General features: G+C 40.3%; 2 protein-coding genes across 2 annotated transcripts in view; both read right to left on the bottom strand.

The window, feature by feature from the left end:
* The window catches only part of LOC121653386 (unconventional myosin-VIIa), a 38,013-nt gene extending 31,771 nt beyond the window's left edge, over positions 1–6,242 (bottom strand). Inside the window, exons 1-8 of the mRNA XM_042006841.1 lie at positions 6,184–6,242; positions 5,915–5,952; positions 5,731–5,832; positions 5,480–5,632; positions 2,805–2,989; positions 1,351–1,472; positions 227–369; positions 28–141 (exon numbers count right to left, since the gene is read on the bottom strand). Of these exons, the coding sequence (XP_041862775.1) occupies positions 28–141; positions 227–369; positions 1,351–1,472; positions 2,805–2,989; positions 5,480–5,632; positions 5,731–5,832; positions 5,915–5,932 (837 nt within the window). The 5' untranslated portion in view covers positions 5,933–5,952; positions 6,184–6,242. The remainder of the gene's footprint in view (positions 1–27; positions 142–226; positions 370–1,350; positions 1,473–2,804; positions 2,990–5,479; positions 5,633–5,730; positions 5,833–5,914; positions 5,953–6,183) is intronic.
* Positions 6,243–8,539: 2,297 nt separating this feature from the next.
* On the bottom strand, positions 8,540–23,069 carry sap130a (Sin3A-associated protein a). Its single transcript, XM_042006850.1, has 21 exons — positions 22,866–23,069; positions 22,071–22,198; positions 21,749–21,981; positions 20,601–20,768; positions 20,408–20,519; positions 20,194–20,309; positions 19,979–20,100; positions 19,643–19,790; positions 19,475–19,565; positions 19,273–19,377; positions 19,047–19,188; positions 17,529–17,644; positions 17,102–17,392; positions 16,826–16,997; positions 15,242–15,340; positions 14,805–15,166; positions 14,479–14,724; positions 14,274–14,399; positions 14,088–14,191; positions 12,643–12,756; positions 8,540–9,887 (listed from the first exon to the last, which is right to left on the bottom strand). The coding sequence occupies exons 2-21, from the start codon at positions 22,180–22,182 to the stop codon at positions 9,729–9,731; spliced, it is 3,138 nt and encodes a 1,045-aa protein (XP_041862784.1). The 5' UTR covers positions 22,183–22,198; positions 22,866–23,069; the 3' UTR covers positions 8,540–9,728.
* Positions 23,070–24,705: the final 1,636 nt, after the last annotated feature.

A 24,705-nucleotide genomic window follows, 5' to 3' on the forward strand; every position in this document is an offset into this window, starting at 1 on the left:
AATAAAGATACTGAAATGTTACAATACCATGGTCAGATATTTGTACTCAGCAGAAGTCCCGAGGGAAAGCATCTTTTTCTGCTCTGCTGACATCCCCATCAGCATGTAGTAAAAGATGTGGTAGTTTCTTTCTTCAGGCGCCTGCTCACAGAAGTCTCATTTATTACAAAATTTGACTTGTACCTCTTTACTGTAACTGCAAAAAAACAGCTGAACATTTCCCCACCTGACGACAAACTCGAGACTTTTCCAGAAGGTACTGATCAACACGGGCCCCTTCGATTGCCCCGCCCTTCGTGAAGTTGATGTCAATGTACTTTCCGAATCGACTGGAGTTGTCATTGCGAATGGTTTTGGCGTTACCAAAAGCTGAGATGGAAAATTGTAAAATATTAAGAAAAATAGTCAGTTCAGCAGCCGGACTCTTTTCCTGTGAAGCCATGCTGCTGTGATGGATGCAGGATGTGGTTCAACATCGTCTTGCTGAAATCTGCAAGACCTTCCCTGAAAGAGACGTTGTCTGGATGGGAGCAGATGTTGCTCTAATACCTCCATGTACTTTTCAGCATTGATGGAGCTTCACAGATGTGGAAGCTGCCCACGCCATAGGCACTAATGCAGCCCCATCCCATCAGAGAGGCAGCTTTTCACCTGTCCACTGATAACAAGCTGGATGCTCCCTCTCCTCTTTAGTCTGCAGGACACGCCGTCCATGCTTTCCAGAAAGAATTTTACATTTAACCCATCTGACTACAGAACAGTTTTCCACTTTGCCTCAGACCATTTTAAATGAGCTTTGGTCCAGAGAAGATTGTGCTGTTTCTGGATCCTGTTCACATCTAGTTTCTTCTTTGCATAATGGAACTGCATTTGTGGATTTCAGGGTGAACTGTGTTCACAGACAGTGGTTTCTGGAAGTCTTCCTGAGTCCATGCAGTGATTTCCAGTAGAGAATCATGTCTGATTCTAATGCAGTGCTGCTTGAGGACCCCAAGATCACCAGCATCTAGTTTGACCTTCAGTCTTGTCCCATGCGCACAGAGATTCCTCCTGACTCTCTGAATCTTTTAATGATATTATACCCTGCACATGGTGGGATCTTCAAAGTCTTCACAATTTTATGTTGATGATAATTTTTCAGAAACATTTTTCTGAAACAATTTTTCTCAGACTCAGTTTGTCTCCATTTCAGCATCTGACGTGTTTTTATTGGGAATAAAATATCGGTTGATGAGATGTCTGTATAATTTCATTCTGTTTTTATTTACATTTTAAACAGAATCCCAACTTTTTTGGAATTGAGGTTGTAGATCCAATCAGGAAAATTTTATGTGACTGGTTCATTTTTACCTTCTAAGATGGGGTTTGCCTCAAGAATCTGCTGCTCTATCCAGGAGTGCTGCCCACTCACTGCAGCCAGGAACTGCAGCATCAGCTTGGTGCTTTCGGTCTTTCCAGCTCCCGACTCTCCGCTGATGGTCAAAACAGAGATGTGAGCAAGTATCTAAGAGATTATTTTACTGATGTTCTTTGTGATGTTTTGATGGGTCTTGTTATTTTTTTTAGTTAGAAATTCAGTTTTTTTTCCTGCCACACACTTGTGTACACGTTTAGTGCGTGAAACACTGTGGTTTCAGTTCTTTACCAGATTTCCATTAATGCTAATGGCATGTTACTTGTGGATTTTCCCTCTTGTGCCTGTTCCCTGTGGGCGTGTGGCCTGCTAATTGACTTGTGCCTTTTGGACTTTTATTCCTTCAGGGATCAGACATAATTACAAAATAGATGAGTCCATGTTGCTGGATGTAAACTTAAACTTCTAAATTTTAACAAAGTGGTTCCACAGGAATCCGTTTCAGAGCCCCTAATCTTAGCAACAAATTGATTTCTATGCAGATTACATTTGTTATAGAAAAGCCCTTTAAAGTGCCAAATTCAGATTTTTAAAGTTGCACCCGTAATAACATTGTTTCTGGACACCCAATGAGAAAACTTCTACAGAAACTTCATAAATAAGGAAGATAAAGTGATTTTTGGTAGAATCGGTTCTTCCCTCTAACAAAACATCTGCACGGCCATAATCAGCATCTCTTGCTGGATAATGCCAAATTCAGATTTTTAATATGGCATGAGTAATAACTCTGTTGTTTATGCATTAATGCATTAAAAAATATAATGCTAATTTCACAGATTAATCTCTTTGCATTAACACATTAAATTTGACAGCCCTAATACTGACGACGCCCATGGAATAATCTTGGGGCCCCCATAAGAGTTGGGACCCCTAGTTTGAGAATCACTGCTCTAAAGAGATTCATATTCATTCTCAGAGTTTTTTTTTTTCTTATTTTTAGCCTGAAACATTTTTTCATTTGTGCTTTTTGCTGTCTTTATTTATTCCTCACCAGTAACACATATACTGATATTTACAAATCTTAACAAATCTCACTAGTTTTCCCTTTACTACGACTCCGAATACGAAGTATTCAAATAGACCTTGTAGTTGCAGAGATGTTCTCATTTCATTATGGGTATGCAATTTCAGCACAAAGGCCTAAAAAACAGGCAAAGGGCTAAAAGGGTTCATTTAATTGTTATGCTTTGTTTGAAACTGGGAATATTTTGAGATGTCCTTTTGTTACATGTTTTTACCGTAAAGTCTGCCTACTTTTCACAGGTTATTTATAATAGGGACACTCCACTAAAAAGGTTTGTGTAAATTTATGTTCCAGTCAAACAGCCATTTGGCAGAATCGGAATAAATAAATCCTGTAATGAGTTTTTTTTTGGCTGCTTGTGGTTACCTGATGACACAGCACTGGTTCTTCCTGTTGCGGCGCATGTTGAAAAAGCAGGCGTCTGCGATGGCGAAGACGTGTGGCGGCAGTTCCCCCAGCCGCCGGTCTGTGTACATGTGCACGTACTCGGTGGTGTAGATGGGCAGCAGCTGGTAAGGGTTGACTGCCACCAGAATGGAGCCTGTGTACGTCTGAAAACAGAGTGAGGCGTTAACTGTCACACAGTGGACCACTTGATGAGCGTGTCTGTGTGTTCATGAGCATAAACAAGTTATTATAGTGGAAGAGGAGCATAGAGTCATATGACCTCTTTTATTCAGTGTTCATGGGACTTTATTCTTTGGCTGTAAATATGTCATTGATTAGTCACAGCCATGAAAAGATATGCCAAATACTGACGTTGATCACATGATTGATAAGTGTGAGATAAAGGGAATATTTGCCTCTATAAGTGTAGCAGCTTTAAAAAAACTAAAAAACGTGGCTTTTATTTCTTTTAAACAGAAAGAAAGCTTCCCATGAATATGATGCCAGCAACATGCTTGAAAAAGAAAGCCAGCATAGAGTCATTTGACCGGTAGGTTGAATTATCTCCTACATGGTTATAAAACACTCAGAATGTGGTTTGGCATTATCTTTCTTGACTGAAACTTCATCTGTATGGGAGGATAAGTTGATCCAAAGCTTGTGTTTTATTCAGTACTATATGCAGGGTTTTAAAAAACAAAAAAAATTACATCCTTCCAATAATATTAAGTAAAATAGATTATTCGTTTATGAGGCAATGTAAGGTACATGTTTTTATTTTTTGGGCTGTAGCTGATCTAAAGCCCTGTTTCCATTAACGGGTGAGTACAGATCTTTTATTTTTCCATAGGCAAACACTGGAAAGGGTGTCAAAATATCACATCTGACCCATCCTACTTTTTGATACCTTTCTGTTTGGATCCCAGTCTTAATCTGGGTTTTATTCTCTATGTACAGCAGGGCCGGCGAAGCGGAGGCTGGAGAAATGTAGTTACAGCATCATGTTGCAGTTTCTCTTTCTAATCTGAAGGGTGCAGTAGGGCCGGTATCGAACGGTAAACTCCACGGGGTGGAGTGGTTTTGATGGTTCACTTCAGTACTGGCAGATATTTCCTGTTTTAGAACAACGATGGCGGTTGACATGGTGCAGTATTACATGCATATTTCCTAACCTCTTCAATCAGTCTCTCATCAAATCGGTCCATGGTGTGTCGGTTACCGCACAAATTCAGGGAAGAGATCCAGAAATCTGGAAACACCTAATCACAAACTGACCAATCACAAGGGAGTACCTCCGTGTGACCGTGCTGTGTGGCAGGGTGCACATCAGGTCTGGAAGAGGTGCGCGTCAAGCCTCGAGTGGTTTAGATTGTCCATTTGAAATACACTAAATTATAAGAGTAAGTCTGACTGAAAACTGTGAATGTGAACTAAGTTAATTTGGCTAAACTTAATTCAACCACTTGTAACCAGCTGAAACAATTCATTTAAGGCTCAACTACTCTATGTTAACAGTGGGGGGGATCGAACTGCTGACCTTCAGATTGGTGGCTGACCCCTCCAAACCTGAGCCACCGCCATCCCATATCGTCATTGATCTGATGTTAAATTAGATGTGAGATGTGAGCAATCCATAATGTATTAACGGCCAGTTATGTCCTAATTATGGCCATTTTAAATGTAAAAACCTGTAAATACTTTAATGAAGATTTTGAGCTAATAACAGCAGGTTATTACGTTACTGGCCTAGTGCTGATTGAACATCCTTCAAAATGTAATACGTGCAGCTGATAATTTTATGATAAATAGACAGGACTTTATTTCCTGGAAATAAAAGATTTTTGACATTTTTAGGCAGTGTGCTCACAAGAAAAACAGTGAATATCATAGTTATATTTATTGATCATGGATATGTACTATGCAGCGTTCTCTCTCCACTTAGTTATGGTTGTTAAAGCCACTTCCTAAATATTTTTTTATTATTTGAATATCTTTTTATTTGCTTAGATATAAATTAATAATTTAATGTCAGGGTCTCTGTTGCATTGTCAAATTAATATACTTAATTTTTAAAGCATTTAATCAAAACTTCATTTCTCAAGGAAATTGTTCAAATGATTTAGTCCTCATTTAAAACTGGAAGTAACTTGACTGACACTGTGATGGCTTCAGCACACAACGTAGATAATGAGAAATTCAGAATTACATTATTGGCAGGTATTACGTTATTAGCTGTTATTAAAGTATCGGTTTGTCCTAACTTATTTTAAACCTTAAAAACTAATCAATTTCACTTTCAACATCTGATAAAAATCAATCACAGGGTTTAAAGTAAATCATTAAATATTGTAAATCGATGCCTTTTATTTTTATTTGAAATTTTCCACAGCGTTGTACTGCTAATAAAATGGCCTGATTCATTGCTGACTGCACACTGCTGAGCTTTGATGCGATGACACGGACACACTGGGATATTTTCTTTCACCAGAGGCTTATTTGTCCCCATGGAGACAAACAGCTCTTTGTTAACCTGCAGGGCAAAGTCCACAACTACTGGGTGCTGCACAGCAGGGCCAGTAAGCAGTTCAACAGCAGGTTATGGACATCATAAAACTAGGTGGCTCCACAGTGAATCAGTGGAAAAGGAAACTTACATAGATGAGGCCCTCTTTGTGTCGCACCAGAAGGTTCCTGAGCAGCCCAGCCTCATGGAGGTCACCCAGCCTTATCATGTCATCCACACCTTTAACAGAGGTGGGGTGCATGGGCCGGATACTGCCCTCGATCTTCTTGTTGACTTTGTGCTCCTGTATGTTTGTCGTGGAAAAATTGCCATTAAATAAAAGGGTCTTTTTTCTTAGTTTTCCAGGATATTATGGAAATAAACATTTGGGTTTTTTTTTACCTTTCCCTCATCATCGATCAGCTGAAACTGCCCGGTGTCCGTAACCTTAACTTCAGCCCCAATCGGCACCTCGGCACCGGTATTCACCCATACAAAATCCCCCTGGTTAAAGGAGCAGGAAGCTGGAATTAAAGCCTAATAGTTCTCTAGGAGTCATGTGCATGTAACAAGCAGAAAGTCATACCTTGCTCAAATGCAGCATGGTAGAAATATGGAGCAAATCTGTAGAGGAAATAGATTATTCTAATTCAGATTCACCAGTTACAGGTAATACAAAACGGCTGATAAGTTTCTATCTATACTAACATGTCATATTATGCTAAAGAAACACTAATTCTCAACTGACGCGTGTTTGTAAAATAAGTTTTCTTTTCATATACTGACAACGTTAAGTATTAAAAATACCAATTTCTTAGAAAACGTTCAATATGGTGATGAACTGTGAGATCTTACCTGTGGGAAGCTTCTGCTACTGCTGAATAACTGCGAAGCAGGAAGATTTCCCAGCATTGTCTCACTTTATGGCTCTTTGACTTTGCTCCTACAAGGGCTGAGCCTCCCAGCGTCACCAACGACCAGGCTGGGTGTTTACCAGGATCAGAGCATTCATTTTCACTACTTTCATGCACAGCCCCTGCTGTACATACCCCACTGTTACACTACGGTGAACTGGAGCCTAGGAACTTCAAATACAGCTTCACAGTGGTTGAGACATTAAAACGAGCACAGTTTCTATGAAAATACACAACAATTATTTCTACAGATATCAAATATTATTAACCTAATGTTTATTAATCAAATTCAGCTAAAGTTGCCTCCATACAGTGGAGTTAGAAAGTGTGCTAGCAAAAGGAAGTTAGTTACTCCCAATGCCGGTAACTCACTTTTCCCGATGCGTTAAGTTATCATGGGTCAAGCACTGCCAACATGTTGTTATGTACTTACAGGCGATTATGTTGTAAACAGCAGATAGCACAGACTGGACCTGCTCTGGAAATGAAAAAATGTGTTTAAATGGCCTCATAATACTTTTACCAGCTGCCCTGTATGATTTATTCATAACAGGCGAGACTGAGCTTCTTAAAGCCAACATCCTTAAACAATAAATAACCTACACGAGGATAAAAATGAGGCTGTTAAACAATAAAATCATAATTCCAAAAAAGTTTGGTCTCTGTTAAATCTAAATCGAAAACAGAATACAATAACTTACTAATCTAATAAACCCATATTTTATTCCTAATAGAACATAAATAACATATGAAATGTTTAAACTGAGACATTTTACCATTTCATGGAAAATATTTGCTCGTTTTGATTTTGATGGCAGCAACATGTCTAGAAAGTTGGAGCAGAGGCAACAAAAGGCTAGAAAAGTAATTGGTTAAGTAAACAGAAGTAAACAATCAGAAACAACTGGAGGAGCATTTGACAGCTTGGCAACAGGTCAGTAACATGACTGAGTATAAAAGGAGCATTTCAGAGGCAGAGTCTCTCAGATGTAAACATAAGACAGAGGTTCACCAATCTGAGACAAGCTGGCTCTAAAATTTGTGGATAATTTTTAGATTAATGTCCTTTTAAGACTTTGATGAGTGTATAATATCAAAATATTCAGAAAATCAGGAGGAATCTCTGTGTGCATGGGACCAGGCTAAAGGTCAAACTGGTAATCTGGGGGCTTTCAGGCAGCACTGCATTTAAACCAGACATGATTCTTTACCGGAAACCACTGCATGGACTAAGGAAGACTTCCAGAAACCACTGTCTGTGAACACAGTTCACCCTGAAATCCACAAATGCAGGTTAAAGCTCCGTCATTCAAAGAAGCCATATGTGAACAGGATCCAGAAACAGCACCGTCTTCTCTGGACCAAAGCTTATTTAAAATGCTCTGAGGCAAAGTGGAAACCTGTTCTGTGGTCAGATGGATGAAAATGTGAAATTCTTTCTGGAAAGCATGGAAGGCGTGTCCTGCAGACTAAAGAGGAGAGGGAGCATCCAGCTTGTTATCAGTGGACAGGTGAAAAGCTGCATCTCTGATGGGATGGGGCTGCATTAGTGCATATGGCGTGGGCAGCTTCCACATCTGTGAAGCTCCATCAATGCTGAAAAGTACATGGAGGTTTTAGAGCAACATCTGCTCCCATCCAGACAACGTCTCTTTCAGGGAAGGCCTTGCAGATTTCAGCAAGACGATGCTGAACCACATCCTGCATCCATCACAGCAGCATGGCTTCACAGGAGAAGAGTCCAGCTGCTGAACTGGCCTGCCTGCAGTCCAGACCTTTCACCAATACACAACATCTGGAGAATCATGGATGCAGAAATCCAGCAACCAAGGTCCAGAATCCTGCATCAGACCAGAATGGGACAACATTCCTCTCCTGTAACTCCAGCAACTGGTCTCCTCACTTCCCAGATGTTAAAAAAAGAGGGGATGTTACTAAACATCACCCTGGAACTACTTTCTACAGACGTGTTGCTGCCATCAGATTTACAATGAGCTTTCCATGAAAGGTCTCAGTTTCAGCATCTCTTCGTTTTATTGGAAATAAAATATGGGTTGAGATCTATAATCATTGTATTCTGTTTATATTTTACAAAGTGTCCCTAACTTTTCTTAATATGAGGTTGTACTTTATATTTTGTACTATTACTTTCTTTTATTTAATAAAGAAAATGTACAACTTGACATGAAGGTGTCGCTCCCGTTTATCCCAGAATATCCCAGAATGTTTGACGTTAAACTCAGATGCCAAATTGTAAAAAAAAAAATCAATATCAAAGAAGTGAAAATAACAGGATACCTTGTTATCTTTAAGTATCTTTACTATAATTACAGAGACAAAAACAACGTACAATGGCTCGATGTTTCAGGCTAGCTTCATCTTGCCATGTTTTAAATGTAACACTGCAGCATGAAGCGACACATCACACACAGCACAAATTCTTTCATTGAGTACAAAAACTTGAAAAGAACCAAGTCAATGGAAAACCAAACGCACATTTACAGTGATTTACATTAATTCACCATTATGATCACGAGGATAGTCAGCCTCTTCTTTTCTAGCACGGTACCTTCTGATTCGGTATGAAAGTCCTATCAAAGCGCGGCTATCGCTGTGGTAACGTCAATTTATCATTTAGTGGATTAAAGATGGCAGTTTAATAAAAGGTAGAATTGGCATTCTCACTTTCAAATCTAAGGATCCTTTAAGAGCATTTTTTCTACATTAACCATTTCAACATGCCACGTTTAGGTTTTACTCCAACACCAACGAAGTACTCAAACATCTTTAGTTTACACCTAAACTTGTGGCTTGTGATAGGCAGCCGTGTATCCACCTCAGACAGCAAAATCAACTAAAACAAAATGCTCAGCATAAAAAATATATATATAGGTTTTAGTATTTTAACATGTGAACTAGTTTACACATGCCCTGTCCAATTAATGTACACTTGACAAAATGAAGGCACAGACTGATGAAAAGAGCACAACTAAGATTAGTCTGTTTACAGTTTGTGAAAGGATTGATTTACTCCATCCTACAGCTCCTGGTTCAGTCCCTTTCACCGAGTCGTCTCTCTTACAGTACATGAGGGTTGGACCTGCATTCAGTGCCAAACATCACAGATACATAACGCGTCATCTTCAAACTGTCTCAAAAAAACATGGGAGTAGAAACTAAGTTAGTAAAAATGGCCTCAGGTGTCTGAAAAAAAAGTGGAAAAACAGAGGTTGTCCAGTTGGCCAGACTAATAAAGCCTATTATGTTCCACACTTTAATACGTGGCCTGTGTCTTTGATGAGAACCTGTTCCTGATGGGCTTTCTGCTCGCTGAAGCCTCCCCGACACCTCTCTCCACTCCGCTCAGGCCGTCAGGGATGGCACACGTATGATTGTATGCAGCAAATCATAGCACCAGAGGTCAGAGCAGCTCCTTCTCCCCTTCAGAAACGGGGCTGTGGTGGTCGCCGACAGACGAGCTCACGCTTAAGCCCGTTCTTTACGCTTCAGTTTGGAGGACTTCTTGACGGTGCCGTTCTTGTTGAGAAGTTTCAGCACTTTCTCCTTGTGGTCGAGCACCTTCATCATGGTGTCTCTGGCTTCCGTCACTTGGTCCATCACCAGCTTGCAGCGCTGCATGTTACCCTGAGAACAGACATGGTACATCACTGTAACCGAGGACGGGAAACTAGACCCAAGACGTAACATTAAATGACAGGCAACAGCAATAACAAAGTTTTTTATGTAGTCTGCAGCGCTGCCAGAAATTCAACAAAATCTGAGAGGAAAACATGGAGCATGCTCAGATCCAAGCTACCGGCGATACAGCAGCAGCAGCAGAAGAAGAGGATACCGGGTTGTTCTGGTACTGGCTCTGAAAGTTGATGGTTAGGTCATCAGCCTCCATTATAACCTACAGTTTCCCAAAGTAAACAACAGGCTATGTCCAGATGACCCAGTGAATTATACAAGATGTTAGGAAGGCAACACCAGCTACATAAATCACCTACTGACATTTTAAATCAGTTGCCTGGCAACTGGAAGATGAACATCTAACACCACATCCAGCTCGACTTTGTCCCAAGTCTTTTTTCTGCTGCGGGATTCCTTATTTACTTTCTGATTATTTGTTCTGTTGTTGGTTGATTTTTATTTAATTTTATTGAAACAGCGTTTAATCAGTCCAGCTCTTGTGTGAAAAGGCTCTGTGGAAATTACATCATCGCAAGACAAGAGGCATCTAGGTGGCGTTTAAAGAGATATTCACTTTGAGAACCGCATCAGACGAGCAGCGGCTTCAGACTTCCAAAACACCGATCAACTGTCCAAGAGTTAGAAATTAAAATAAAACCCCTTTGTTTATACCAGAGGCGCCCAGATCCGGTCCTCGGGGGCCACAGTCCTGCAGGTCTAAAACGTTTCTGGCTCCAACACACCTGATTGAAATTAAATGGATCTCCTCAAGAGTTCGTCGTTAAGTTTTTCCAAAGCATGCTGACTCATTGATCTGATTTATGTGTGCTGCAGCAGGAAACATCCAAAACCTGCAGGGCTCCAGACTGCGACCAAATGATCGCATTTTGCGACTAAAATGTGAGACAGTGTGAGTGAATTTTTCATCTACTCGTGCAATGGTGACCGATACATTTGTCTTTTTCTTGTAGTAGTTATAACTGAATTTATTTTGTCGCTAACAAACTTCTGCTCCCCTCTTCCGCCCAACAGATCACAGTAACGCACAAATTAGCTGCTGGTTTGCCGACTTAAACTAACTTTAATATGAGAAAAGGAGACGAACACCAACGAAGAAGACGACCACCAATGTGCGTGTGAGCGGGGATGAACGACCACTGTGATTGGCTTATGTGTGAAAAGAGGCGGGTCTTGGGGGAATTTTATTATTATTCAACGTTACCAACTTAGCGACTTTGTTGTTATATTTATCGAGTTTTCAGATCCCTCTAGCGGCTTTTTTTAAGGGACTAGTGAAAAATCCAGTGACTTTTACTGGTTTTATTGGAGACTTTTGAAAACGGAGGTGAACGAATGCAGTTTATCTTCCCAATGAGGAGCGCTGCTGTGCAGACCCTCTCATACGAGGCTTTGTCTTCTCGCAGCAGCAGCAGCAGCAGCAGTATTCAGACGACGTTCACCTCTGTTTCATGACCAGGCTGAAACTGAAACGTACAAAGCTGCTGCTGGAGGACCCTGCGCTGGCTTACCGTCAGAGTAATGCCTATTAATGAAGAGTGTGGACACAAATATTTAAAAAGTCAAGTGTTGTGACGTTCCAGACGTTGACAGAATTATTTTTATTTATTTATTTAGCCGTTTTTTAGGTTGTCTTTTTATCAATTTTTGCCTTTCCCACGACATCCTTCTTTATGGCAGCATCCATTGCAACTATATGTACCAGGATGATTATGCTGATTATGCTAATTAGAGACTTTTAGGACAGCCAATAGCTACTTTTCTTATTGAGGAGTTGGAACAGTGGCTGGAGAGGAGTTTCAGTCCCTGAAGCTGTTTATTGCCAGGTCATACCATGTCCTATGGGCGATGATGGGGACAAAGTTGCTGTTCTGCTCAAAATGTGAAAATCAAATAAAATCATCAAATCTGATCTGATCTGACAAATTCTGTCTACTTGTTTTGTATTAGTGCAGCCAGTAAGATTTTTATTTATTTATTTTTTTATAATGTTATGTCAACTGCTGCACAAAAAAAAAAATGAATTGTAAACATTGTCATTTCTGTATTTTTCACTAATACAGTGAAAATGAGAGGAAATGTGAATATTTGCTTTGCAAGGTGATTTCAGTGTGCGCCCCTAAATTTTCTGCTTGTGCTCCTAAAAATTTAAGTTAGGTGCTGCTGTGCTCCTCGTAAAAAAAAAAAGTTAGTCTGGTACTTGCCTCAAGGACCAAGTTTGGACACCCCAGGTTTATACAGTCATGCTGCTGTTTCAGTGTGGTGAATTAACATGAGACATTGCACGTCCATCTTAATATTCTGGAGGTTTTTTCTAAAACTGTTCAGCACTTCCTCCTTTAACAGCTTTTATAACAAGTCAGTAACAACTAAAAGCCAGTCTAATCACACATTCAGCTGTTCGCTGACTCTTTTTATTAATAAGGTTTGGTAAATTTCTTTAATGCTGGTTCAGAAATTATTACAAATTGCTTAAACTAGAGTCCTATTTATCAAACAATGTTTCAGCCCCAGCCTGGACAGCAGTAGCTTGTGCTTGTTAAATATCTCTTGCTTTCTCAGATCACTGTCAGTGATTAGCAGCAGTAGAAACTGGGTTAGAATTAGAAAATTAAATATGAATTCTGATATAAACCATTTCACGTCAGAAGAAAACTGTGTGTGAAGGTCCCATCTGCAGTAACCATACCTGTATGAGCTCGTTGATCCGGTGAAGATCGTCGTCAGCACCTGCTCTCTTCTTTGGGATGAGGCCTTCTTGGAGAGTGGAGAGGCGACTGTACACATCATGCTCCAAACTCGACTACAGGACATGTTACAGACAAAACCTGGGTTTATAAAAGTCAGTCAAGACATGACGGCACAAAATATTCCCCTGCCAGTAGAGGGGAGGACTAGGAAACACCAGCGATAAGCAGTGGAGCATGATGTTGATCCTTCATCAAATCTCCTACCCTCTGGTGACTTTTGTGGCTAAAAATGTCCGCACAAAAGAACTGCTATAAAATCAGGCATCAAAATTTTTGTGCCTTTTTTTTTATATAAATCACAGTTTGTTTGAATTTTTGCATAATATATTAACCCTATATATTTCCCGTATATAAATATCAGGGGGATGAGTCTTTGGTGGTGATTTGACTCTTGGGAATGTCAAGCATTAGCAGCAGCAGTATTGATTTGTTTTTAATTAATAATTCAATTAATTAAACTAGCATTTAAGGAAGTCTTAAAATGATTAAATGTTTGGTAGTTTTAAGCCAGTCTGAAACTGTTTAAGTGGTTTATGAAAAACAAAAAGCAGAAAAAAAAATGAATGTATGATAAATTTATAGCAGCTTCACGGTACATTTTTCCCTGAAGGTCCACAGAGGGTGCAAAACACATCAACGGTATAAAAGATGTGAGAAAAAGACCATGGATTAAGAGTTTTCCTGCCACTATCCCTAACACAGCCACACTGACCACCAAATAAAAAAAATGTTGAGAAAAATTGGATGGCAGAAGAGTTAAATCAACAAGACCTCATTCTGGCTTTTTTCTTACGTCAGTAAACTGCATGGTGAATATCACATTGCAGCCTTATATGCACTTTAATAAACTACTTTTTCTTAATATTCATTTGCAACTTTTCAGATGATGAAATGGTCTGCTTTTTTCTACATCACAACTAAAAACATTTATAATATGAAAAACAAACATAAATGTTTGTAGTCCTGAACTAACCCAATACATTGACTTTCTGGAATTAATGATGAAATTACAGCTTTGTGGGGAGGAATGGCCTAGAAACACTTACTAAGCAGCTACATTAAACATCTGAAGAAGGCTGTCACTTCTGCAGGTTGTTCTAAAACTAAATTTAAAGGCTGGGTGATGAGCAGTGTGTTAAGTCGGGACGTGACTGTGGATGATTGATAAAAATCAGACACTTTGAATAATGACTTGATTTTTTTTTTCCTTCTTTAAGAATTCATCTGATAGTTCTTCCAACTGCACGATTATAATAAACACACTGAAATGATGATTATTTACGGCAGGAGCTCCATTGCATTTTGTGTTGATGTGCTCAAAGTGCACTTTTTTTTAACAGATATGAAAAATAAAACTCAGGTTGGGGGACCAGCCAACACTCACCAGTTGTCTGAGTTGTGCAGCACACAAGTGAATTTTCCAGCCTTGTGCTCTACATGCCACCCCTCTCTGATTGGCCATGTCCTGTAAGGTGCCCTTCTTCTCCTCTGAAAGATTAACAGAATTCTTACTAGAAAATAACGTTAGTTTAAGTACATGAAGTTTTTAAAAACCTGATGGGGGCCTCACCTTTGACTCGAATGTCGCTGTACCTCTGGAAGTGGTGGTAAGCAGCCTTCCAGGGGTTGCGGTAGTGACGCAGAAGAGTAACAGGTGGGCGAGGCCTGACGGGTACATATCGCACTCCTTCTTCATCTTCAAGACAAAGACAAGTGTTTAAAAAGCAACCGCTGACACGATCATTGTGATTTCAGCAGCGGATGGAGGAACATACCAACATATTCCCTCGGAGGAGATTCCCGCCTTTCTGCCCTGCCAGAGATGAGCCTGCCTGGAGCCTTCTCTTCATCTGTGCTGTTGGTTTCCACCATCTCGCTCTCCTCAGTTGAGATAACGTGCTGCTGCTTGCGGGGCTTCTTCCTCGGAGAGGCCCCTGGAATCAGATCTCCTGTTGCAGGAGTGTTTAGTGTGGATGCCTGGGTGGTGAGGGTGGGAGCTAAGGATATATTTGCGTTGGGATCTGAGAGAAATAGCACATTCAGACATCAATTTTTCAGCTCAAGCCACTGATAACACACTGAAGACAAACATGTCCCTCACCTGGCTGGGAGGTGTCCATTGTCTCTACCTCCTGCTTGATTTTCACATCTGAACAGCTGGAGCTAGTAGCACATGATGCAGTGCTACTGGCTGCAGGCTGAGTGGGGGAGGCCACGGTGTTAGCCATTGAAGCAGGAACAGGAGGGGTCACGGCCATCGCTGCAGGCAGGGATGAGAGAACGGTGGTGGGCTGAGAGGGCGGCACGGGCCCAGGAGTGGCCAGCATGGTGGGGATGGCTTGGGCCAGGTGCTGAGTGTTTGAGGCCACAACCTGCTGTTCCCCTCCCTGAGCAGGCAATGCTTCAACTGCAGCCATGACTGGAGGGGCCACTGTCATGTGTACCTCAGCTTTGGGTTTTACCCTGACAGAAGAAAGGAATGTTTCAGCTCATGGACTTGAATCAGAACTGGACGTGAATGATGTGACACAAGCTCACCCTGCAGGCCGAGGTGACCCTGCTCCTCTTACACCACTCTCAATTCTGCCAGTGTTGGGTTCACTGGGTTGGCTGGGGATCAGGTTCTTACGGACACACCTGAAACACCAAGAAACTTGAATGATGCAATTCAAATTCACTTAAAAAAAGAACATTTAAAGAATAGACATTATTTGTCCCAGCAGCTACTGATGGCAAGAATTGTAAGAATTTATGGCACACGGAGTAGTTACAGGTTTCTCAGTAGATGGGAAGAAAGACAAAAAAAAGCTAACAGGTTAGAAAACACAAGTTGCCGTGCAATTAGGACATTACTGCAATACATGCAAAGATAAAAAAATGTGTAAATGTAACAGTAAATTAAATATAGAAAGTAAGATGATAGTAATACATAGCATAACAGAGTATAGTGCAGTAGTATAATATGTTGCATAACTATAGCAAGAATACAATGTCATTGTCGTATTACAGCATATCACGTGCTTACACAGTAAAGGAGGGCGTAACAGAATGCAGTAAACAGTGAAATGATAAGTATTGTCATCTATTATTATTATCTTTATTGTCATCTTATATGACATTAAGGTGTGCTGCTATAGAATAATAAGCAGTATACTAATGATAATACAATAGTACAATAATAATGTGCAGAATAATATGCAATATAAATACCATCATATAATAAAGTAAACCATGAGTGTAAACATATGATACACATTACAGTAATAGTAATAAATAATTATAATAATATACAGTGAGTATTGTAAACAATAATACAAACAACCGTCCTGCTGTGTGTAAAAGAGGGTACTGCTGCAGCTCCATGTTCTGTTTGTAAGGTATAAGACAGAACGGGAGATAAGCAGGTCTCAAACAACACTTTCACACCAGCAGAGCTCTGTGTTCTACCACCACGGATTAAAGTCCTCCCACTTTGGTTCTGGGTAAACTGGTGGAAACACAGGCTAGCTCGCCAGAGCACAGAGATTCTGAGACTCCAGAAGGGAACCAGAACCAGAACCAAAACTGTCTTCCTGAAGCACTACAGGTCAAACTGACGTGCAAGAGAGAACTAAAACAAATGGTCAGACAGTGCAGACCTCCACCAAGCCAAAGTCATTTTTATTTTGCTAATGATTGTGAGCATTATTTTTGAGTTAGAATCTCTAATGGCAAAATTCCCCCTATCTCCCCATATTAAAGAATACTTTACAAAAAAGTCCAAGAACCAGGCGACGATCAGGATCATCCCTAAAATCATTTGCTTATTCCATTTGTAAGTTTTCCTGAAAATTTAATGGAAATCCATCCATAAAAGAAAGACAACCCAACGCCACCACATGACCACGCCTCGGGGGTGTCATGAGGTCACTACTCTGAGCATGGCAAATCTGACACTTTTGCACCATCATATTGTAATTTTCAGTTTGCAAATAATCACTTCTCATTATTAAACACTTTTTGACAGATAGGTGGAAGTCATCAAGTTAAAACTTAGGTACTGTTACATAAGTCTGCTGAATCAGCCTGGTACAGGTAGACCTGATGAAAAATGTACTGCTTTCTTCACCGTCTTACACTCACGTTTCATTAGCAGGCTTCTTGCGTAGGATGCTTGGTCGAGGGGAGGAAACCAGTGTTGGGGCTCCTCCTACTCCTCCCTGGGCGTGGGCCTGCACCATGGTGGCTACTGGCTGAGTCGTGCTGAATGTGCTGCTTATGGGGCTCGCTACAAAGCTGTCAGCCAATACAACCCCTGAATTGGATAAAAATGAATAAAAAAATAACGCGTCAACAACAGCTAGTTAAATTCTAAACAACATGCCATTTTTAGTTTGAGAGTATCTGTTCAGTAACTACCAGGTTTTGCTTCAGACTGTGGCTGCGGTTGTGGCTGCTGCTGAGTGGCTATGGGTGTCTGCTGTATTCCTTGTGTGGTGATTGAAGGTGACGTGTGCAGGCCCTGAACTCCTATCTGCGCGGGCTGTATGCCCTGTGCAGCGATCGGTGCTGGCTGGATCCCCTGGGTGCTGATCTGTGCAGAGGGCAGACCAATCCGATCCACCGCCATCAGCTGCATGTGGTTTAGGTGGACAGTGGTAGCCACGCCCGCCTGAGTGGGTAGTGCGGAACTTGGAGCTTGAGGGGTCACTTAGAAAAAAAATAAAATGATTTTACCTTTTTGCCAAAACTTGAGTTTATAAAAATCCAAGATTTGGTCAGTAAACATAAGACTATAACATAAAGGGCAATATTCACTAGTAAGCATCAGAGTGGTGGTGCTTACCTGGATACTGGCGGATGGTGGAGACTGAGCTGCTGATGGGGGTGTAGGTGTGTGCCAGAGGGTATGAGGAAGAGTACGCCGGCAAGAAATACTGGAACTGAACTGGTACAGAAGGCCTGACAAAGATGGAAAATTAATAAATGGTCATTGACTGAACAGAATAGGAAAATGACTTTAATTTGTTGTAATTGCCATGTTAACAATTACTTTCTAAGATAATTTTCGCACAATCACAAAATACAGATTATAACTACATACGTAAAAGGAGCATGAATAAGCCTTTACTCTCAGTAGGCTATAGCTTCAGTCCAATGATGGATCACAATTTAAAATTGTCAAATTGAACTGAATTTAGATAGGGAGCCCTCATATAACTGCAAAGGACTAGCAGAAAGGTTTAACTGGCTGAAAGTGGCTGACTTTAAAGCTCTTCATCAAGAGAGCCCCCTGTACAGGGGGTACCATGGATACATGCAGCACAGAAGACGTTTGCACACACTAGGAAGCAGCAATGCTAACATGTAGCATAGCAAAATGACGGTGAGAAACTCAGCTAAAAGACTCTACCAAGATTTGGCATCCAAACCAAACAGTTCAAACCCCAAGCGATTATATAGGAATGTAAGAAAAACAGAACTGTCCTCTTTGAAACTTCTGCTAATTTCTACTCTACAAGCAAACCACACAAACCAGGTGTCATTTAAAGCAGAGACTCTATTGGTTACAAAGATGTCTGTCTCATCACTGTGGGACAAAAACTCTGGGAGCTAGCAGCCAGAATCAGAAATCATGTCTTACTGTTTTGTGGTGAAAATACTGGATCCTCGTGGTGGTTCTAAAGACCCATTTATGATCTACACTGAAGACAGACATGGAGCCTTCTGTTCATTTCCTGCATCCTTTACATGCGTCATTTGGTCTGTTTACACTTTTTTAGCGTCTACTGTAGAACAGTTCCTCATCAGACATTACTTTACTCATTCCTAGATGAACTGGGCTGCTATCCTCTGGTTCTCACTGAAAGTTATGTGTTTTTCTTTTAGGAGATAACACTGACCTTTTCTACTGTGTTCCAGGTGAATTTACTCTGACACACTAACACGTCTTGATTCTGACACTTCTGTAGAAATCTCACATGTCTCAGCTTTCTGTAGAGACCAAGATTATACATACAACCCTTGCAGTTGTGAAGATATACTTTATTTATTTTGGGAATTTTGGACAGGAGGCAAAAGGTTTCATGAAAAGGTTAAATTGACTCAAAAACTGTGACAGATTGCGCGAAGTGTAATCTATCCCAAGTGTAATTTGGCAAGGAAACTACATCTTTATTAATTTCACAAGTAGTGAGATTGTTTTTATTATTATTGTTTTTATTATTATTATTATTATTATAGATTTTTCCCATAATTAGGTAAAAAGTTAAAAATGACGAACATCTTTTTTCAACAGCTGTATGAGAACATTGTGTTTGTAATTTACTCAGTCCCACTAAACTGACCAGTTTTTTGCTCTCACCTGTTGTCACTTCTGGCTTCCATGGTAACGGGGTTCGGAGAGGATCTGTGGCCTGGGATGGGGATGAGGTTGGTTCTCTCTCCCGGGTAGTCAGGCTGAACACGGGATGAAGAGTGGGCAATAGGCTGCGGGACCACTTTAGCTGTGAACGACACAGTTACAAGACTGATCAAGCGTCCAATCACGGCCCAGTTATGAAAAGAGTGAGACAAGAGGGTCATCTTACCAACAGGGATAGCAGAGGTGGTTACAGCTGTAGCATGAGAGGAGTGTGACGCCATTGTCATGGTGACTATGGTACTACTGGTCATTTGGGTATGTGGCACAGTGCCTGAGCGTTAAAGAAAAATGGACATTAATCTCAGTATGTTTACAATACAAAGTGATGGGACCCACTGGTACAGAATAAATATGAGAAAAGCCAGTACCTATTGTGGTCGTTGATGGCACAGTGTTAGTGGCAACAATTGGTGCCACAGTTGCTGCAGCTACAGGAGTCACAGTACTAAAGATTGGCTTCTGTTCAGAAAAAAAACAACAACAATTATTTACTGAATCAAACTAGTTATTCTTATTTTACACAATGAAGCGGTTACCTGCGCCATGGTGTGCGGAGGCTGGGGCTTTTGAGCTCCAATTGCAGGATGTGACGGCAGTGTGATCCGTGTTGCAGTATCACGAGACGTCTGAGGCCTCTGAATGCTGACAGTAGCAGGAGGGGGGTGAATAGTCAGCGCTGGACGCCTGAAAGAGTCAAAAACTCAAAATCACTAAAGTTGCCTCTGCAGCAAACCATACACTGGACAAAAATTCTGAGCCCAGTACAGATTACCCTCAGAGACCCAATGAACTGTTTGGTCCAACATTACAGAGTCAAACTTTTAAAAATGTCCTTCAAACTAAATATTTTGATGCTGATATTATTCACTCACCCATGTGTCACCTCAGAGTGCGTGACAGATGGACTTATAACCGGAGACTGCGTTCTAGTTGCTGAAATAGGGGCCACAACGGTTGGAAGCACAGCTGTAGAAGTTGTAACAGCAGGACGGGACTGTAGACAGACATGTATTAAGATATTATATTAAAAAAAGACTCCTATAATAGAAGCACAAAATTCAGTTCTTTCATTTGTATTTCAAAGCACCTGAATAGTCTGGTGTATGATGTGTTGCACTGTGGGCTGGCCGGGGCCTGCACTTGCTCCGGTGGCTGGCCGCAAGACTGTCTTGTTGCTGGACATAACAGCTGCTGCAGCAGCCCCTGCAGGTTAGAGAATAAAGTGATGTAGCAAAATGCACTGCAACAAGCGAGAGGGATAACTCATTTTATATTTACTCATCTTCTAACATTATCCATACCTCGAGGTAAATGTGACGTAAAGGTTTGGGGTGGTACTGCTGGGGCCCCAATTTGCCCCCTGATGATCTGAATGTTGGCTGGCATCAAGTGGTGTAAGTTGCTAGAGTGACCCTGAGATTGTATGAAACATCAAGAGTCTTTAGTATTCAGCCAAAAGACAACAAACATTAACAGTTAATAAAGCACCCTCACCTGCTGGCCACTGATGGTTGCTACGGGGATAGACGGGGTGGTGGCAATAGTGCTCTCAATGGTGACAGTAATATGACTAGGCACCTTGGGAGGTATGGGAATATGAGCTTGGTTGGAAGCTGGTGCTGGAGCAATAAGACGACTTGGCATTGGTGACTTTAGGACAGCCTAAAAAAGTTGAACACAAACACAAAGAGAACCAGAAAGAGGAAAACAACTGTTAAATGTTGGCATGGAAAAGCAACATGTTAAAGAGTATAGAGACTATAGAGACAGCAGTATTCTAATCAAGCCTTTTAGAAATTTTACTGCTGACTGGTTATGAAAAAAAAAGCCCTCAGACTGTACACTCTGCGGGAATTTGCATTTGGATTCTTTACAAATCAACAGAAACCCTGCTCCAAATAAAAAAACAATCCTACTTGATTAAATGTAAAACTGTAAACTAAACCCCTTAACTCTTCTACAAGGTCTTTAAAAACCTCTAGCTCCTGAATGCAATGTGAAAATGTCTAATCAGCATTCAGCCCAACTTCAAATGACCCTGCAGTCGATGCAGATTTTGGTTTGAGCTCGGCACGGTCTCAATGGAAAACACAAAATCCAGGTGCACACACTCATTTTCACCAAGAATGGACAACCAAAAAAAAGGGCAGTGCTGACTTTTCCTTAACAGAAACCAACATCTACTGACAGCAGCATCTCACATGGAGACTTTGAAAATGTAAGCAAGTTGTGAACTAAGGGAGATGTAACTTTGTTTTGGCAGCTGGAAACTTATTCTTCATCCTGCTGTGTGGGGCTGACATCAGTCAAAAGTGGTAAACCAATTTAGTTTCATAGAGCTGTGATTACAAGACAATATTCTTACATGTTTTGTAGGGGTATACTGAACCGATAAGTTGTAGTCTTGACTGCACTGATAATAAACCTGCTACTTGATGCAGTGGGAAAGGCTAAAATTGGCTTGATTTAATGAGTGTACCCACATTAAAATAACATTTAAAATTCTTACTCTATGAGTAAAATTAGTGCGTTTAACAAATTCTGACATAAATTGCATTTAAGTAGTCTTTACTTTTTAGTAAAGAAAATGTAAAATTTTTTGGGTTTTATACTCAAAGCTATGACAGAGAAGTAACTTTCACCTTCATCTGTCCCTCAGTGAGGGCTGCAGGTACGGTTACAGGTGTGCCAGGCTGGATGGACACCGTTTGGGGAGCAGCCTGTGGCCCCCCGTGTGTCTGTACTTGAGGGTATGGTCTGACAACCATAGTCTCCTGCTTCTCATCTCTGAAGGCCAAGGTTCCCCCACCCCCAGCAGGTGGATGATCTTGTTGACCATGGTCAGCTTCACGATTGCCATCTCCTTCTCCACCAGCTGACCAAAAATTTGATAAGATATTAATCTGCAGTCTTATAAGTCTTACAAGAGGCATCATGTGAGCAGCTCGAGTACGAAGAGGTTACCTGGAGGGTTTGATGGCTGGTTGACAGGCACCAGGTTTGCAGTTGCAGGGATCTGAGGTGCTCCCCCGCTAGAAACTGGTAGCCCGTGTCGGGGGAATTGTTGTGAACTCATTTGAAATATTTCTGACCTAAAACAGTCATAAAAACCACATATTAATTCCAGCGCCAGGTAACACATTAAATATCTTGCTGCGCTTAAGTGAATAAACGAAGGTGGTCCTTTAATTAAACATGCACGAAGATTAAAAACGACTAAAGACTTTAACTCTGCAGGCTGCGCGGGGACACAGATCATGCTAATACAGTGCTGCGAAATACGATCGTTAGCAGCTAGCTAAAGAGCAGTATTGTTATAGATTACATTAAGCAAATGGTGTTTGTAAAATAAAAATACTTACATTAACACGTGAAAAATACAACGTTTGATATAGCTTTATAAGACGCTATATATAGTCGGTGTGTGACTAAATCTCCCTCGACAACGGCTGTTTCAATAAACACCAAATTAACATTAAAGTAAATAAACAAATTTTCAGTGCCCCCATCAAAACTACCAAACGCGATCTCTGGAGTCAGATAATCTACACAGTAGTCACTGTTTTTGTTCTGTAACCTTAAAACTAAAAGGCTACCTTGTTAGCTAGCTATCTATGCTAGCAGCAAGCTAATGTTACAATTGCTAACCTGATGCCGCCTGATTCTAATTTTCAAGTTTCAACTTTATAAAGAGTACAACTTCGCAAACCTCAAACGACCAAACAAACAAATATGTGTCCGTGTATGTGCAGGCATTACCGTATCACTAAAAGCCTAAGCAATTGTCGTTCTGTGGATTACAATTTTTTCCATTCGTCTTTTCTTTTTTCCTATATAGCAAGCCGGAAGAACGCTCAGGAAAGAACCGGAGCCCTTTGCTTCTTTCCACCAATCAGAGGAAGCTTTGGGAGAGCTGTAACCAATAGGAGCAGGGAAAGTGCTCTAGGCCAGCCCAAAGCTGCTCCTGGACCAACCCAGAGCCGTTGGCTCTGAACCAACATAAACCTGCAACAGGGAGGGGAGGCGCTCGAGGTATCGCTCTGACTTGCAAACAGCAGGATCACGTGATCTACTTAGAGGCAGCGCTCGAGCCAACCACGACCTTAGGCCCATGTGTTGACAGCTGACCGCTATGCCACCTTTACTTTACAATTATGGGATCTCTGCTGATGGAAGAGTAGCAATACGCCCACCCTTTACTTAAAGTTATTTAAAAGTTTATTAGTGTGATCACATTTGGTCATCATATATGTGTACAACATGAAATAAATGTTTAAATTTTTAACGCTTACACTCTAAAGTAATACTTTAAATGCTTTTTTTTTTGTTGTTTTTTTTAAGTTGAATTATAGTTTTGAAATTGCTGTTGTTGTTTCTTTGCCTTTAAATAATGTGCATGTAAATGTCCACAACGTGGTAATTATTTACCATGAAATTTATAAAACATAAAAACTTTTATGTATTTATTTTATTTTGGAAATCCACAAAACCTTAAATGTGGAAAGAATTTGGAGGAAAAAAATTGCATGATTTTCCATCACCATCTTTATGAAAGCAAACTACCAAAATGGTAACTCTCAAATATCAAATCACTGGGTTTTGGGATTTTCCAAATATGAGAAGCTATTGGAGAGAAATTCATAATGCCATGTAGATAATCTTTAATACACAGATACCTTTTGATTTCACAGAGGTTTATTTGATTTGCTTTCCTCCAGGAATAAAGGTATTAATGGATATCTGTGGAATATGCTGTTGATGGCAGGGAAAATGCTCTGACCAAAAATTCAATGGTGCCTGCTGGACCAGCCATAGATAACTGGATGGAGTATCAACGGAGATTTATAGGTGAGAAAAGGTTACCATCTCTCTAAATGTAACAATGGACATTTTTGTACATTGTTGAGAAAAGTGAAAACAGTGAAACAGTTAAGACCTGATTTAATTAAAATATCAAATTGCAGAAATTTGAATTTATTTGTGTGTGTGTGTGTGTGTATGACTAATATATGATAGATATGTCACTTCTTTTCAAACTTTGATTAAATTATATCTGTTATTGTGAATACCGCAGAAACTGCATGTTCTTCCCTCTTTAAAAGTGCATTGTCATGTTTTCATTTGGAAAATTGTTCTATTAAATAAATAAATAAATGAATGAATACTTTAAAATTTTAGTCCTTCATTGCGTTCTGAATAAATCACAGAGTAAGGTTAAATAACTAGATCAGTCATTACATTAATTAAAGGTTTTTAGTAAATACAATGCAAATACATCAGGGACTGTCATATCGGATCATAAAAACAAGTGAATTGTTTTTCACTGCGATATATCACACGGACCATTAAACAGCATATAAGTCGAATATTTTTTACACAACAACTCTGACATATTTAAGTGCCTTGTGTGTGTTTTTTTAGATATGAGAAACGGTTATCACTAATAAGTTTTTCTGCCACTGTCTGTTGAAGCAGCACAAGCTCTGTGGCACACACGGCTTCATTAGCTACTGATGCCACTGATGATCACCTTGAAGGGCTTTTATTAGTCTGTGGTTTTCTTGAAAGCAGAACCACTTTTAGACACTGTAGCTGAGGT

Source organism: Melanotaenia boesemani, chromosome 14 (assembly GCF_017639745.1).
Source record: "Melanotaenia boesemani isolate fMelBoe1 chromosome 14, fMelBoe1.pri, whole genome shotgun sequence".
NCBI classification, from domain to species: domain Eukaryota; kingdom Metazoa; phylum Chordata; class Actinopteri; order Atheriniformes; family Melanotaeniidae; genus Melanotaenia; species Melanotaenia boesemani.

Excerpts from the sequence above, each read along its gene's own strand:
- sap130a (XM_042006850.1), bottom strand. The coding sequence starts at position 22,182 with ATGAGTTCACAACAATTCCCCCGACACGGGCTACCAGTTTCTAGCGGG. Across the intron at positions 17,645-19,046 it reads GAAGCCAGAAGTGACAACAG|GCCTTCTGTACCAGTTCAGT; the intron begins GTGAGAGCAAAA and ends CATCTTTGTCAG. Across the intron at positions 17,393-17,528 it reads CACCATCCGCCAGTATCCAG|TGACCCCTCAAGCTCCAAGT; the intron begins GTAAGCACCACC and ends TTTTTTTCTAAG.